Raw genomic sequence first — 17,248 nt, forward strand, 5'->3', positions numbered from 1 at the left:
ACTCTGTCCTAACAGTTATTTTCATATAAGTGCTCACGAGTAACTACAGTTGTAAACCGAATGCAGAGCAAGGACTACTCTCCTATAAAAATAATCTAGGGTTGCTACCTTGCTTGCGCGTTACTCCATGTTGTTAGGACATCAGGTTTCTGGTACGGGACTTGTTATTCGGTATGTCAGTTCAATTACCATATCTGGCATGCTAGTCTTGCCCTTCAAAATACTAATTGGCTTGATAGTTCACCAGATGTGGACTTGACGTTCTCCTCAAGGCCCAAGTCAGAGAGGAGATTATACAGTAGTCCTAAAAAACGCTGTGGAGGTATTACAATTGCCTCTTCCCGTGGAGGAAAATACGATTCTTTAGCCAGCCTTTTTAGCTTTCGAGCCCTTGCTTCCATTTAATGAGCCTTTGTGCAATACTGGGAGATCCAAATTTCCGGTTAGCTGTCCCTCCCCGAGATCTAAAAGTGCAGGCTTTGTCATGGTCCAAGCAGAATACAGGTTATTTCCACTCTGACTGGAAGTCAAAGTGGATTGAGGTCATGGAGAAAAAGATTTTCTCCTTGGGGAAACTTGCCCTCCAATCCACCAATGTGGCCATGTCCTTTGGCAAGGTACTCTCCTGTGCTTTAAGAGTTGGTTCAGTTGGTCATGTCTAACCATTTGAACCATGTTCTGGAATGCAACAAAGAAGATCCTGTGCTGAGCCCTGGACACTGTGCACTCTGTGGCACGGTCAATGGATTCATCGGTCACCATCTGCCATAATGTCTTGCTCCACAAGTTTTTCAGGGAATGTCCAGGTAAATTTGATGAACATGCCCTTCTATGGCACCCACCAGTTCGGCAAAAAAGCTGATTCAGCCATGTAATGTTTTAAACAGGAGCATAAGGAATTGCAACTCGTTCCGTAGAATTAACCTCCACTTCCTGTAAGATCAGCTGGCAATGCTGTACATTTGTGGCTATTTTAAGGGTATGCCATTTTGCCAACACCAGCTTCCGAGTCTGTCCTGCAGCAGCCATACCAATTTTACTCACAATGTAGTAGGGTATTGGATCCAGGAGTCGACTCTTACAACACTAGACTTCCTCCTCTTCCACCCCACCCACAAAACTGCTTTAGCTCACCCTTGAGCATACACATGTGGCCTCTGGGAGGGAGGGTGCCACATCACCTAGGAAAGATGGCAAGCTGTCAACATGGACCAGTAAGTCCTCCAGATCATTGAGAATGGATATTTCCTCCCTTTCCAGGAGCTGCTTTCTACCTTCTTTTCTCCCGTCCTCTCTGTTCCTTCAGGCAAGCAAATTCCCATCCTGCAACTGATAATCTTGGCATATCTGAACTGTGGATCTAGTTCCGGAGCAAGAGATTGGTAGGCATGCTACTCTCCTTTGCAGGACCAACATTTCTGTATTCTATACCTCAACAGTTGGCTGCTGGAGGCAGAATCACTACAGCTGGTGTCAGAATACTTTTTGTTTTTAAAACTTCTTTTTATTGATCATACAACAAATCATATTGCAACAAATACACCACTGTAGCCCTGTGCACAGATAGGTCATATAACATGCAGATTGACCTTTTTCACTGGTACTCCAGGCTCTCCGGTCTAGTCCCACCTTTGCGTACATTAAAGACATCAAACCTTGAGACGTAGGCATCACCAGATAGTGTGGAGGTGGCTGTGCACAGACTTTGGTGTCAGAATACTTGAGTGCCACAGTGTCACTACTGTTCAACTTGTGGTTCTCCATCAACCTGTTTTAGTCACATCTGGAGCCATCACAGATCCGCCTCTCCATCGGAACGTAGTATGTAATGATGAATCCCAGAGCCTTCTTTCGTTCCCAGAGGAGTCTGACCTTTCAGAGTACCACCGTGACGCCTTCTGCCTTCCTGTATCTTGTTGGTCACCCACGCTTACTGGACCATGTGTGCCCTCCCGTGGTGTCTCTGGTTTCATCATTGGGGTAAACTGTTAGTGAGAGACCCGACCCCCCCCCCCTCCCTCCACCAGCAGTGCCCACGGTGGTTGACGGATTACTCCACTCTAGAGAGGGATTACATCTAGAGGACTTGGAAATCTGAGGACTCCCCTCTCCCATGGAGCAGAGATGTCATATCAGCCTGCGCAAACTTCAGGCAATCCACCTGGCACTAAAGGCGTTCTTGCCATTCTTTCATAGTCTGTCAGTTCAGATCCTCTTAGACAACAGGACCATGATGTGGCATGTCAACAGATAGGGTGGCATGGGTTTGTACCCTCTGCAGTAAAGCTGTGAGCCTGGGTACTGGGTCATGAAATCTGGTTGGTTGTTTGCCACCTGGCAAATTTCCTGAAGGTGGGGTTTGACGACCTTAGTCGGTGTCATCTTGTCAACCACAAGTGGCATCTCTATTTGTAGGTGGCTCAGTCCATTTTCACCCTTTAAGGCACTCCTCTGGTGAACCTCTTTTCCACCAAGGAGAATACTTACTGCTTCTGTTGTGCGACCTCTATTTTCTGTTGCAGGAAGCTCTCACTTCGTCTGATGTGGGACCTTCCACTCCTTTATGCAATCTTCCAATCCCTCTGATTCCTCTGGTTCAGAGAAAATTTAATCAGAACTGGGCTCCAATGATTTTGATCACGCTATACTAGCCACTGAGGGTATGATAGGAGAATATGCTACATTTTTCCCTGTGTCCTACACTGCCACATCTACTCAGAGCAGACATTCTCTCACCCCCTACATCTTCATGCCTGGAGATTGAAGAGGGCAACTTGAATTTGTTTGGTTTATCTTCTGAGGTGGAAAGCGTATTTTTATCAGCACGTCACCCCTTTTACCAGCTGTCACTCCAATTGACTTGCGATTTTTCAAAGGATTGACTTATTTTTCCTCCTTCACCATGCATGCCTCATTGGGAACTTATCTTTGTACTTACTTTCCAGATTGGGTTTCCATTGGAGCCAATGCATAGCTGCCCATTGCAGCTGTTAAGTATTCAGACTGTGTGTCTAATTTACTATCACCTCAGTTCGGCATGTTAGGTAATCCCAGGGTTTGTTTGTTCCCCACTCACTTTTGTTGTTCTCAGGTAAGCTGCTTCGCAGAAACAAAGTCTTCGTTCCTGCCAAAGGTAGTCACCATTTCACATGGGTCTTCTCTTCATCCGGCTTTTCTTCTGTCTGCCTCCACATCCCACTGAGGAGGAGAAGAGACTTCAGCATTTGGATCCTCGCAGGACTCTCACCTTTTAGTTGGACAGGACAGAGGAATTCCAAACTGATGAGCAGTTCTTTGATTATGTTGGTGCCAAAAGGGCAAGACTGTCCAGAAAAGAACACTTTCCATGTAGATTGTACTGTGCATTAAGAGTTGCTTTGCACTTACCAAGAAAAATCCTCCTGCAGGTATCCAGGCCCATTTGATCCAGGCAAAGGCCAATTCACCCAATCCTGAACATTCGTCAAGCTGTGACAAGGTTTCAGTCCACACATTCATAAGTCATTATTTAGAGTCTGAAGTCTATGTAGATGACCATTTTGCCATTTTGTCCCCCAGCACCTTCGGCACCGAAAGCACAAGACCTCTCGGCACCGAGACCGGCTCCGGGAACTCCGGCACCGAAACCTTCCAGGCCCGTAGACAAACCAGCACCGAAGGCTCCCACACCGAAAGACTCTTCTTCGGCACCGAAACCTTCTTTGGCACCGAAACCTTCATCGGCACCGAAAACATCATCGGTGCCAAAACAACCGGCTAAGGACACTCCCACAACTGCTAAAGCCAAACACACTTCCGACCACCCTAAACCTAGATCGGAACCGAAAAAATCGGCGCCAAAGCCTCTTCCGGAAGAACAAGAACTTTTCCGCCCGGATCCAACACAAAAAAGGATCTACATTAACCCAAAAACAGGAAATGTCGCGGCTGTGCCATATAAGAAAAAGAAGCTGGACACAACACCTTCCCCAGCTCCTGTAAAGAAGAAGGACTCTGCCACCTCACCCATTCCTCCTTCTTCTCCTGTCTCACCTATTCACCCCCTCTCCCCACTTTCACCACTACCTCTTCCATCTCCTTCACATACACCACCTCCACAGGATGATTATGCTGACCTAGCGGGAGGGGTGGATCCAGATGATCTTAATAATCCTTTCACAGATCCAGATACTGTACCACTAGACGACTGGGCTTACCCCCTGCCTGATATACCTGACCCTACTACATATCCCTCAAAGCCCTCACCCCCAGATGACCACCTAGGGTTTGGACAACTAGTGCATAGGGCAGCACTTTACCATGGCGTCACCATGCACTCTGATGCACCTGAGGAAGACTTCCTCCTAGACACCTTTGAACAATCCCAAAAGTCAGTTCAAATTTTACCCATGATTAAAGGGGTCATCAAACACGTCACAGAAGTTTTCAAAGACCCCGTACGGGCCAGGGTACTTAACCCTCGAAGATTCATGGTAGACGGGCAACATTATCAGTTCACAGTACTCCCATTCGGAGTGACAACTGCGCCCAGAGTATTCACCAAATGCCTAGCAGTAGTGGCAGCGCATCTCAGAAGACAACAAATTCACGTCTTCCCATATCTGGACGATTGGCTCATAAAAGCCAATTCACTCCACAAATGCGTTCTACACACCCACCAAACGATTCAAATTTTACACAACTTGGGATTCACCATCAACTATCCCAAATCTCGACTACAACCCTCCCAAATACAGCAATATCTGGGAGCCACCATAAATACCTCCAAGGCCATAGCTTATCCCAGCCCAGCCAGGATAGCCAATATACAAGCTCTCATCTTAAAATTTCAACCCCAACACTCTCTCCCAGCAAGAGTGTTCATGCAACTCATAGGCATGATGTCCTCATGCATCTTCATTGTGCCTTATGCACAACTTCAAATGCGTCCCTTGCAAGAATGTCTAGCACACCAGTGGAATCAGGCTCACGGACAACTTACGGATCTGGTGTTAGTGGACAGCCGCTCACATCGCTCCCTAAAACGGTGGACCACCATAAATCTGTCCAAAGGGCGGCCATTCTTAGAGCCTCTTCCACAAATAGTGCTAACAACCGACGCATCCCTCACAGGGTGGGGAGCCCATCTCTTGGGACACACCACTCAGGGCAAATGGACCACTCAACAGAAAGTGCTCCATATCAATTACCTGGAACTACTGGCAGTGTTTCTAGCACTGAAATCATTCCAATTACATCTAAAGAACAAGACTGTCCTCATCCGGACGGACAACATGACAGCCATGTATTATATACAAAAACAGGGGGGGCACACATTCTCTCCAGCTGTCCCAGCTCGCACTGAACATTTGGAGATGGGCAATTCCCCAGAATATCTACCTGCTAGCAGAACACCTTCCAGGAGTTCACAATCAGATTGCCGACTTATTAAGTCGTCAAACCCAACAGATCCACGAATGGGAACTACACCCAAAAGTCCTACTCCCATTCTTCCAAAAATGGGGCCAACCAGACGTAGACCTGTTCGCCACACACGAAAACGCAAAATGCCCAACCTGCGCCGCTAGGTTTCCCCACCCACAGTCGAAGGGCAATGCAATATGGATGAATTGGTCAGGCAGATTTGCATACGCTTTTCCGCCTCTCCCACTCATTCCGTTTGTAGTACGCAAACTCAGGCAACAGTCTCTCAAGCTCATATTAGTAGCTCCCACATGGGCACGCCAGCCCTGGTTCAAAACACTCCTGGAACTCTCTCTAGTTCCACACCAAAAACTGTGCCTCTCCCCGTCCCTATTAACACAGAACCGTGGAGAAATCAGATACCCAGATCCTCATCAACTGAACCTAGCGATCTGGCTCCTGAAGTCTTAGAGTTCGGTTACCTCAACCTACCTCCAGACTGCATGAATATTATAAAAGAGGCCAGACGACCTACCACTAGAGCCTGTTACGCGGCAAAATGGAAAAGATTTGCCATTTACTACACTAACAATGACGTACACCCACTGAATGCTTCCATCCAAAACATCATTTGCTACTTACAACACTTGCTAAGATGTAATTTAGCGTATTCATCCATACGTCTCCATCTAGCAGCATTAGCTGCCTACTTACAAAATAGACAACACTTGTCACTATTTAGAGTGCCTGCAATCAAAGCCTTCATGGAAGGTCTTAAAAGGATCATTCCTCCAAGATTACCACCCTCCCCAGTGTGGAATCTAAACGTTGTTCTCACAAGGCTCATGGGTCCCCCATTTGAACCCCTGCATAAATGTGAACTACAATTCCTTACGTGGAAAGTAGCTTTCCTTATTGCTATCACATCCCTTAGAAGGGTGAGTGAGATCCAGGCTTTAACCATACAAAAACCATTCCTACAACTACATCGTAACAAAGTGGTTCTTAGAACAAATCCAAAATTCCTGCCAAAAGTCATTTCTCCATTCCATCTTAACCAATCAGTCGAGCTACCGGTCTTCTTCCCAAATCCGGACTCCGTAGCTGAAAGAGCTCTTCACACCCTAGACGTTAAAAAAGCCCTACTTTATTACATTGACAGGACTAAATATTTCCGCAAAACCAAACAATTGCTTGTTGCTTTCTCTCCACCACATAAAGGCAACCCCATTTCAAAATCAGGGATAGCCAGGTGGATAGTTAAATGTATCCAAATATGTTACCAAAAAGCTAAACGCACTCGAACAGTTCCCCCTAGAGTGCACTCCACACGCAAAATAGGGGCTTCTATGGCATTCTTAGGAAACATTCCCTTATAAGATATTTGTAAGGCAGCCACATGGTCTACAACACACACCTTCACTAAACATTACTATGTTGATGTGCAAGCAAAACAACAAGCTTCTGTGGGCCAGGCTGTCCTTAAAACTCTATTTCAAACTGCTGCAACAGATACAGGTGACCACCGATAGGGGAGACACTGCTGTATAGTCTATCCTAAGTGTGTGATCTGCAGCTCAAATGCCTCGAATGGAATATGCTACTTACCAGTATGCATCTGTTCTTGGCATGTAGAGCTGCAGAGCCACACACGCCCACCCGCCTCCCTGGGACCTGTAACTGTTCCAGCGTTGTCTTAATTAGACATTACACATGGACATCCCTTTCTTTATTTTTTACATACTCCATCATTTCCCATCATGGCGAAAAACAATCTGAGGATGGAGTGGATGCCCATGCGTACTGTAGTCCAAGGGAGGAGTCACCTATCTCGTGACCAAAGACTTCTTCCGAAGACAACAACAACCTGCAAGCATCCGAGCCCAACACCAGATGGCGATCTTATCCTAAGTGTGTGGCTCTGCAGCTCTACATGCCAAGAACAGATGCATACTGGTAAGTAGCATATTCCTTCTTGTGGATTCTCCTCTAGAAAAATTTGACCTTTAGTCCATAAAATGTTGCCTACACAGGTTTTGCGTAGACCTATTATAGCATATACAAAAAGAGAGAGAGCCCCAACACTAGGGCAAGATTCCAAGGAATTTAGTCTTATTTTTCATATATGTATATTACAATATGTATATCCCAAGATTCAAGTCCATCATTACAACAATCTCAAAACTATTAATATACAGATAAAAAAGTGAAAATTCTTTCATAATAGTTTTAAGGAAAACTCCTTTTGGTTTTAACAATACAGCGCAACACACTTCAATAAAAAGTCTTATCAGCCAAACAAATAACAATGAGGGGGCAAAAACAAAACATGCACAAATATCAATTTTCAGAACTTCTCTGTTCTGGTTCTAACTGAAAGACTCATTTCCAAATCTTGGCCATTGCAAAGGGCATCTGATATTGGCGTCCCTTATTGACATCGTTATTCAACTTGGTAATAGAGGAATTGCAAAACATGTCTGAAAAATCAGACACTGGCGATGCATTGTAATAGACGAAGTGCTTTATGCCATTTCCTTGTATGTGGACAGTATCCTAATATTTGCAAAGCATATAATTTCAGACTTGGTCCCAATTAATTGGACATTTTCAGTCCTTTATCTAGCCTGGTAGTGGGTATGAGTAAGTCATGCTTATTTCCTCTGAGTCCAAGTAACCCACGTAGGTTAGCAGCTCCAACCAATTTAGAGCTAGGATGGAAATCTTACAATTTTCAACACTTAGGCTTGCAAATGGATTATCAGATGGAAGGTGTCATAGCTGGCAACATTACTTGGGGCCCTTGAGCTACTGGATCTGTTTTGGCAAGGGTAGGCACAGAGTTGGCCTTTCCTAACTACAGTTACCAATCACTGAGGGCGACCTGGGCGTGCTTAACTTCTAATCCTAGTACCTGATGCCACATTTTCAGTGGTTGGGCACTATCTGAGGACAATGCAAAAGCAGGGTACCTTTGTAAAGTGCTGGACTTGAATCGCTGGCAGGTGTTCTGTAGGGGCGTTCTGACTCCTCCCTCCCTGTCCTACTACGAGTAGCGAAACACTGTTGAAATAAACTGGTCATTGGAGAACTACAACACCTGAATTTCTCTTTTGGTGTCTCTCAGGATTTCGAGAATTGTTGAGAAGGGTTATTCTTTTCCTGTTGGCTGTTGCACAAATAACGTTGGTGGGCTATATCTGCGACTCATGGATACTACAGAATTTTGATAGACTTAGACGGAAACGTGATCTTCCATTGGGGAAGTTTCTTAAGCGTGCATTAGAATGAACCTGTCACATTTTTGTTGCTGCACTACACACTGTTTATTCTGTAAGGAGGTGGAAAACTGATGGGGTGCCGCTCGTGCCTGGATTTGTGGACTCTTTGCTTGTCAGGACATCGCTGGGCGCTTGAACTGGGTGTGAGGGACTGCGAGGCGCTTGCAGTGTGAAGATTGCCAACAGCTGCTGCCTCTTCCCGGACACTCCCCTTTTGTTTGTTTGCCCGCCTGCCTGCCTTTAAAACACGACTCGCGGCCCCCGCTCCGCGGGAGCCGCTCGTGCCTTGATTTGTGGACTCTTCGCTTGTCAGGACATCGCTGGGCGCTTGAACTGGGTGTGAGGGACTGCGAGGCGCTTGCAGCGTGAAGATTGCCAACAGCTGCTGCCTCTTCCCGGACACTCCCCCTTTGTTTGTTTGCCCGCCTGCCTGCCTTTAAAACACGACTCGCGGGCCCCGCTCCGCGGGTGCTGCTCGTGCCTGGATTTGTGGACTCTTCGCTTGTCAGGACATCGCTGGGCGCTTGAACTGGGTGTGAGGCACTGCGAGGCGCTTGCAGCGTGAAGATTGCCAACAGCTGCTGCCTCTTCCCGGACACTCCCCTTCCCTCCTACTTACCTGCCTTTACTATAAATTCAGAACCTTCTCACGCAGCGCGGGACGCGCGCCGGGCGAAGCCCGGGCCAAGGGCGGGCCCGTTCCAGACCAAGCAAGACCGGACCGGACCCCCCCTCTAACGCTTAATGTTCAGTCTGTTAGTCTTTCTAGTAGGAGGAACTTAAACATATTTTCGCTTAAGTGTTTTCTTGTAGATAGTTATATCCACTACTGCTACAAATGGCGACTACTCGAGGGAGCAGGAGCAGGCTAAATGTGGATGTATCTAACATTACTGGTCCACTTGACAATTTTATTGTTAGAGCCAACTCAGTTATCGACCAAGGGATTGCAACTATGGAACGGAGAGTGTCGCAAGACTTACTATTAGCACGGCGCTCCTCCATGGGCCACATTGCAACAGCTAAGACTCCCGTCCCACAAAGTAACAAGGTAACCACGAATCTAACACACGTAGACATACATACTATCCCAAATACAGTGGATTTGTCACCGTCAATGGTGGATTCTATATCCCTTACACAATTAGAGAGGTCTCCGCTCCTTGCTTCAGAGTCATTGAGTATTGAATTACCGTCACAAGACTCAGCTAATGATCAGTTGCGAAGAGTGTGCGAGGGAGTTGGTACAAAAATAACAAAATTATCTAAAAATCCTGGGAAAAAGATAAATGATAATACAGCTAAAAGGACCAGGAAGCCACAAAAATCTACTGCTTTGGGGGAGAAAGGGGAAAGTAAACATTCCCTCAGGTCTGCAGCTCATAAAGGTCAGCAGTCAAAGGATGTGTCGACACGAAAATGTCCATTAGAAACCGTAGTTAATTTGGATTCGACTAGTGCGGGGGTCCCCTCTGTTACTGATACAAATTATAAAACTTGAATCTGACAATAATTTATTTGAGTATTTAAAGGAGCTTTTTAAAACCTATCTTTCTCCTCTAGAAATTAGGTTAAAGCGGATTGAGGCACAGTTAACGGACCTGACTGATGTCTCTAAAATCCCGATTATCTCTGGGGTACCAAAGGCTGCGAGTGGGACTCTAACCCGTACAAAAACACCATTAGTGACCTCCTCGACTCTTAAACCACAAGCTCCTGCAACCAATGCAAATAAATCGGCATCCATCATGACTGAGAACATAACAAACGTAGAAATTAAAAATCCCCCTATAAATTTGGTGCAGGAGGCTAATACTGTCAAACATTGTACTTGGGGATCCAATTCAGGAAACTCGAGCATTAGTTTGCCCCCAGAAGCATCGCCATATGTGGTAATCTTGACTGGGGTTCCTAAATTGAAGGAGGATAATGAAGAGTCAACCGGATCACTAAAAAATAAGGCACAACACTGGTTAAATATCAACCGACCCCTTCCACCAAATAGGTGTAGTAAGATTTTAATGGTCCGTAGGGTACCCTGGGTGGGGCCAGAAAGAAAGTCGAAACAGGGTGACTGTGTTCTGGTCAATTTTGATAACCCAGACACGGTCGACTATATCTGCTCCTGGGATACCCAATTTAACAACGAGGGTATTGAACCTAAACGACTTTCCTTCTTTTATCCACCTAGACCTTATCACCATCAATTTCATTGTGATGAAAATTGGACTACTGTGGGTACTCAAGTTAGTGGAGCGGCCACAAGGCGTTGGGAAAGGCAGCCTATTAGGGATCAAACACCCAGGGATACCTGGAGAGGTATACCAATCTCCAATAGATTCAATAGCTTGGAGATGGTGGATTGACTCTATTGGAGAGATCGGAGTTTAAATGTTTACTGCCCTAGCGCAAATAAATTGTATAATAATTTTAACTCCAGCACCACGGGCTCTTTAGGGGATATTGACGAGGGCAGGGTTAATCAGTTACCAGTAACCCCAATAGCAATTCCAATAGTTGGTCCATTTCGAATTGAAAATTCAGATGGATTAGAGCAGGAAATATTTACACATCCAGTCTTGGACCCGGAAACGGCCCCAAACACTCGGAATCCTCAAATTATTATGGAGATAGAAAATGAAAGTAAATCGTTTTCGATTGAAACAGATCATTGTGTTGACCATCTCCATAATTTAAAATGTCAAGGAGAAAATAAAAGAGGGGATCTGTCCTTCCTATTATGGAATATAGCGGGATTATCAAATAAGGTGAATGACCCCATTTTTCGCGATTTAATTGCGAAATATGACATCATTTGCCTCCAGGAATGCTGGGAACAGACTGAGATCCATCTGGCAGGTTATCAGACTTATTTTACCCCTGCCACCCAGTCGAGGAGAGGTAGGAGTTCTGGGGGCCTTTGCACTTACATCTCTAATACAATTACTTTGTCTATAAACCAACAGACTACACGGGGGCATAATAGTTTTCAGGTTCTCAGCTTAACAGCAGGTGGGAAACGACTCCTTATTCTAGTCAATTTATATAACAACATCCCAAAAGAAGAACATCACAAAGTTTTAGAAGATTTAAATGACTGTATATGTTCTTCTAGTATTAATCCTGAACATAATGACCCTTGTATCATCCTGATGGGTGATTTTAATTGCCATTTGTGTCATCATAGTAATTCAGGTATTTGTGGTATGGTTAACCTGATTGGCGAACCATGCACACATTTTGAGCATACTTCTTTGGGAAACTTGTTTAATACCTTAATTTTCGACTTGAACTTGGGGTTCGCAAACGAACTTTGTAATCCCCCGGTTTTATTCCAAACCACTTTTAATGGGCGTGGTTTACAGTCCGTTATAGACTACACACTGATTTCAACTTTCTATCACCATAATGTCCTGTCTTTTAAAACACTGGACATTGTGTTGAGTGACCATTATCCGATCAGTACAATCTTTGACATTGAGATGAGCATTAGATCGGGTACTAACGTAGCCGAAAATTTGTATCGCCATGCCCTTTCATTGGCGAGACAAAACGGCTACGCCTTAAAATGGAACAAAGTTGACCCTATAAATTTTCTTCAAAACTTAATTAAGGAACAACACAACAATATTAAGATTTGTTTGGAGGAAAATCCTGACCCGGGCATGATTGTTAATGCTTTTAACCAGATTACTTTGTATATTGGGGAAAAACTGACAGGAACATTTCGAACAGGGGCGAGAGAAAAAGCTGAGGGATGGTTTAACTCTGATTGTACAAAAGCACATTCTCGCTTAAAGCAGATCTTAAAGAACATACCGAAAGACCCGCTAGCAGTTAGAGTTGCGAGAACTGCCTTCAAAACCTGCTTGAAAAAACGGAAACAGGAGTTGAAGGAGATTGCGTGGGATACTCTAACAAAAGCCAGTCTGTTGAGAGATAGTACTGCCTTCTGGAAAGCAGTAAATGCTCCCTTTTTCGTAGATAGAAAATCCGATAAGGTAGAGCTTGCCATTGATGGACCAACCTGGGTGGAACATTTTACCGAGCTTTATAAAGAAGACGTCCTGCTTACTATAGATTTTACCTCCCAAAACTACCAGCTTTTAACTGAGTGGGCCCCTTCCGCTTCATTCCCTCTAAGTATTCTTTTCTCTGTCCCCGAAGTAGAATTAGCATTACTAGAAAGTTCGAGAAATAAAGCTCCCGGCCCCGATGGTGTGCCTATAGATATATATAAAGATACAATTTCCTTATGGACTCCTTTGCTGACCAACGTATTAAACAGTTTTAATAGCATGGGTTTTCCACCGACCTGGCAAGAAGCCATAGTTGTGCCTATTTTTAAAAAGGGAGATCGTAATGATCCCAAATGCTATAGGCCTATCTCCCTACTTGATTCTTTGATGAAAGTGGCAGGTAGTCATTTTAAACAGATTAAACTCCTGGGCCGAGGAAAAGGATATCCTTTCTAAGTTCCAATATGGTTTTAAGACAGGTTTAGGTACAATCGAACAAGGACTTAATTTAGCCCTTATCATCGGTAAATATATGACGGCTAAAAAAGGTAATCTTTTTATGACGTTCATCGACTTAAGCTCAGCTTTCGATTGTCTGAACCATGAGGTATTATGGAATACTTTGACAGGCCTGGGTATTGACATAAACATTCTTAACTTCATTAAAGAATTATATAGGGGGGCAGGGGCAAAGGTACGCTTTGGAAATAAAGGAGAGTGTTCTACTAAGTTCCCAATAAAGAAAGGGGTTCGACAGGGGTGCATCCTGGCACCATTTCTTTTCAATCTATATACCAATGGTGTGGCGGAATTTTTAATCAAACAAAAGGTAGATTATCCTCAAATTGATGGCACGGCGGTTCCCATTTTACTTTATGCGGATGACGCAGTTATCATGGCTAGAACCCAATTGGGCCTCCAAAAAGCTCTAACCTGTTTTACATCGTTCATGAGCTCTAGAGGCCTAAAAATAAATATAGGGAAAACGTTCTCCATGTGCTGCTCTTCGAAGAATAAACTTCCTTGTAATGTTTTTATTGAAAAGTCTAAGATAGGACTTACAAGTACTTTCTCATATTTAGGGGTTGTTTTTAATGAAAAAGGCACCTGGAAAGCAGCGATTAGGAGCAGGAATCTTGCTTTTGCTCGCGCACTAGGAGCAATAAAACAGTTTTCCAATAAGCTGGGGGGCAGGCCTGTCCGTATTTTAATGGATATTTATAATGCCAAATGTGTTTCAACTGCATTATACGGTTCCGGCATATGGGGTATCGCTGACTGTCAGGAGATTCAAGTAAAAGAAAATTCTTTCCTGCGTTATTTGTTAGCGTTTCCCAACTCGTCCTCCACATATATTTGCCATAAGGAATTAGATCTGGTTTATATTTCTGATCTAGTTAAAGTTAGCCCCTTATTGCTATGGCACAAGATATGGACTACAAAGGAAACTGTTTTTAATAGAACTATTCTGATTGACTGCCTCAAATTAGAAAGATGCATGGACATTCCCTGGATTGGCTATGTAAAAGAATTTATGATTAAGATGGGACATTCAGCTTTTTTTGAAAACCCTTGTTCCTTAACCTCGATCTCCCGGAAGGCTTTCAAAAAATGGTGTCTTGACTTCCTGGAAAGTAGACGATGGTGTGATGAAAAAAGTAAGATATCTGTATCCCAACATAATTTACTGTTACAGGCCCCTGGCCTACAGTTGTATCTGTCTCCCGATCACTCCAGCTACGACAGGATGTTGTTAGCTCGTCTGAGAGTCGGGTCCTTTTATAGATTAATAACTTTTCCAGACAGAAACGATTGGTCTCCAAATTTAATTAACTGTCCATGTGATAATCTTGCAATGCAATCGCAAATACACTGTGTTCTCTTTTGTAAATTTTATTCATGGGGAAGAAGGCAATATTTGATTCCCCTATTGAAGACCTGGGGACAGAGGCAGTGCAGGCCTGCTTTTCTAAAACTGCTTTTACTACAAGATGAAATAACCATTAATGCCTTATCCAAGTTTTTAAAATTTGCTATTCGGAGCAGATTGTCGATGAATTAATTTAGAGTCTGCCCTTATGTTGGATACCCCGACCATGATGTACTTGAGTTGTAAAAATTTTGATTTTTAATTCAGATTTTTTTAACATGTATGTATTTCTGTGTTGCTTTTATGATTTTATATTTGAAATCGAATAAAGCTATCTTGACTTGACTTGATTATATCCTTGTACCACACTACGAGGCGAGCTGTTAAGGTGACCTAAAGGAACAAATAGCGTGGTAGGAACTAGATCTTGTGACCTCATTCGGACAACAATATGGATCACATGGCCAGAGTCTGAAGGAATGCAAAATTAAAGGTACTTCAGTGTACCTTTTTGCATCAGACCACACCTCCATCCGTCCCCTCCCACCCCCTCCCCCCAGTACTTCAGATGAAACACTGGTTAGACCGCATTTTTTCTTTTTTAACTGTATGTTTATGCGCACATAATGAAACCTCTTGGTTCACCGACATTCGACTGTTCTCTTCCACATTGATTCGAAAGTGCAGCTTATGCAATCCCAAGACAAGCTTCCTAGGCCTAATGGCTCGCTGTAAAGCTGAGAAGTCTAATAGAGAAATTGTGATGAGTAGGTGATCTTCTCGCATGGGGTTGGATCTCGGAAGATGGACCACAGCTGTAAATGAAGCTCAGGCTCTCCTCAGGAGAGGCTGGTGGAGGTCATGAGATCACAAATTAGGACACATTATTAGACTTCGCCTGTGAGAGCACAATATACGCCACCATGAACTGTTCTTATTATGTGTCTTGTAATAATATCAACTATTATTTTGGTGAACGTGAATGTTTGCTTGCCCCCTTGGGGCTGCTTACACCACTGACTTTGAGCCACAGGGACATTGCTGCTAGTGATTTAGAATCCTGCATCAATTACCCATTCATCATGAACCTCCTGAAATTGATTGAATGTGTTCCACTGACGGATGGCGTTTACATAGATGTTTCTACATTTGAAAATGAGAGTGCAATGCACTTGGGTTTTTTATATCTGAAAATACAATAAAGGCTTGCTTAAAAAATGTTCAATCTGCTTTCCCCCCCTTTTTAATAGGTATGATCCATGCAAAGGAATGGAAAGTCTGGAGGACACGTGGGTATCTCGAGCAAATGCATTGCAGAGGAAAGGACGAGCAGGGCGAGTGGCTTCAGGGGTGTGTATTCATCTGTTCACTAGCCACCACTACAACAACCAGCTGCTTGAACAGCAGCTCCCTGAAATCCAGAGAGTGCCGCTGGAGCAACTCTGTCTCAGGTACTGTATGAAAATACTTCACAAAGTGCTTCCAAACAAATACCTTCATTAGTTTGAAAGTAAGAACTCCTCTCTCCCTAAAGGCGAGGGCTGTTTTTGCAACATTAGAGATGACCTGAATTTAGGAGGTTAATAAATCCCCAACAAACTATCTTTATGAGCATAGAAGAGAATTAACTTTTTTTTAGTGTTGGGCCCACAACTGTTAACTATTTATTTAAATACTTTGGAAGCATATCCTGTAAATATTTTTTAGAGCAGTGTGTTTGACGTTCGCATAGATTAGTCAAAGAAGTGCCTTTTGCAAATGTTGTTAATTTGAATAGTAAAAAAGAGTAAACATATTTTTCATTGCTTCAAAAGAGAAAACAATTAACTTGTTTTTTTCCAGAATAAAAATTTTGGAAATGTTCTCTGAGTACCGCCTGGAATCAGTTATATCAGAACTGATTGAGCCACCAAGTTTACAAGCCCTCCAGGCTTCTAAAACACGACTACAGGATCTGGGAGCCTTGACCCCTGATGAAAAACTGACCCCTCTGGGCTACCATCTGGCTTCGCTGCCTGTCGATGTTAGGATTGGGAAACTCATGCTATTTGGTACCATTTTCCGCTGCCTGGATCCTTCCCTGACTATTGCAGCAAGTCTGGCTTTTAAGTCCCCATTTGTAAGTATTCTGCATTACACTGTGATCAAGAAGCTAGTGAATGCCCTGTTTCTGAAGTGTGCCTGTATAAAATCTCTCATTTGTTTTGGTCAACGAAAAACAAGTAGCCATGTGCGCCACAGGACCGAAGCATATGCCAATTTGGCAATGGCTAAAAATATACCTCGCTACTACAAAGAAGTTGTACCAAAATATACTTTGTGATACAAATGAGAAAGCAATGATAGAGCTATAAATATCTACTACAAATGTAATCTACGTTTATTATCTGGCGAAAGAAGCAGGAACTGAGAATTCATTCCCACCAAGAGAAAGCTTCAGGGTGATCGGGAGGAAAGCAATCTGTCAGAAATTTTTTTAACACAATTTTGCCCAAGCAAGAAGACTGAAGGCTGGGCTAAAGTAAACACACTATTCACTGGTATTTGCTTTTATAGCACAAAAAACTAGATTGACTGCGCTTGATAAATGATTTACCTGAAGCGCCCCATGTCTCAGAATGTAAATGATTGAAATCTGATTGAGGAAAGTGACAATATAGAAGCAAACGGACAAT

General features: G+C 43.7%; 1 protein-coding gene across 2 annotated transcripts in view; it reads left to right on the plus strand.

The window, feature by feature from the left end:
- The window catches only part of DHX57 (DExH-box helicase 57), a 387,132-nt gene that overhangs the window by 313,941 nt on the left and 55,943 nt on the right, over positions 1-17,248 (plus strand). For both annotated transcript variants that reach the window (XM_085612312.1, XM_085612311.1), the window contains 2 exons: positions 15,824-16,024; positions 16,416-16,692. In XM_085612312.1, coding sequence (XP_085468438.1) covers positions 15,824-16,024; positions 16,416-16,692 — 478 coding nt within the window. The remainder of the gene's footprint in view (positions 1-15,823; positions 16,025-16,415; positions 16,693-17,248) is intronic.

This window comes from Triturus cristatus, chromosome 6, assembly GCF_964204655.1.
Source record: "Triturus cristatus chromosome 6, aTriCri1.1, whole genome shotgun sequence".
NCBI classification, from domain to species: Eukaryota; Metazoa; Chordata; class Amphibia; order Caudata; family Salamandridae; genus Triturus; species Triturus cristatus.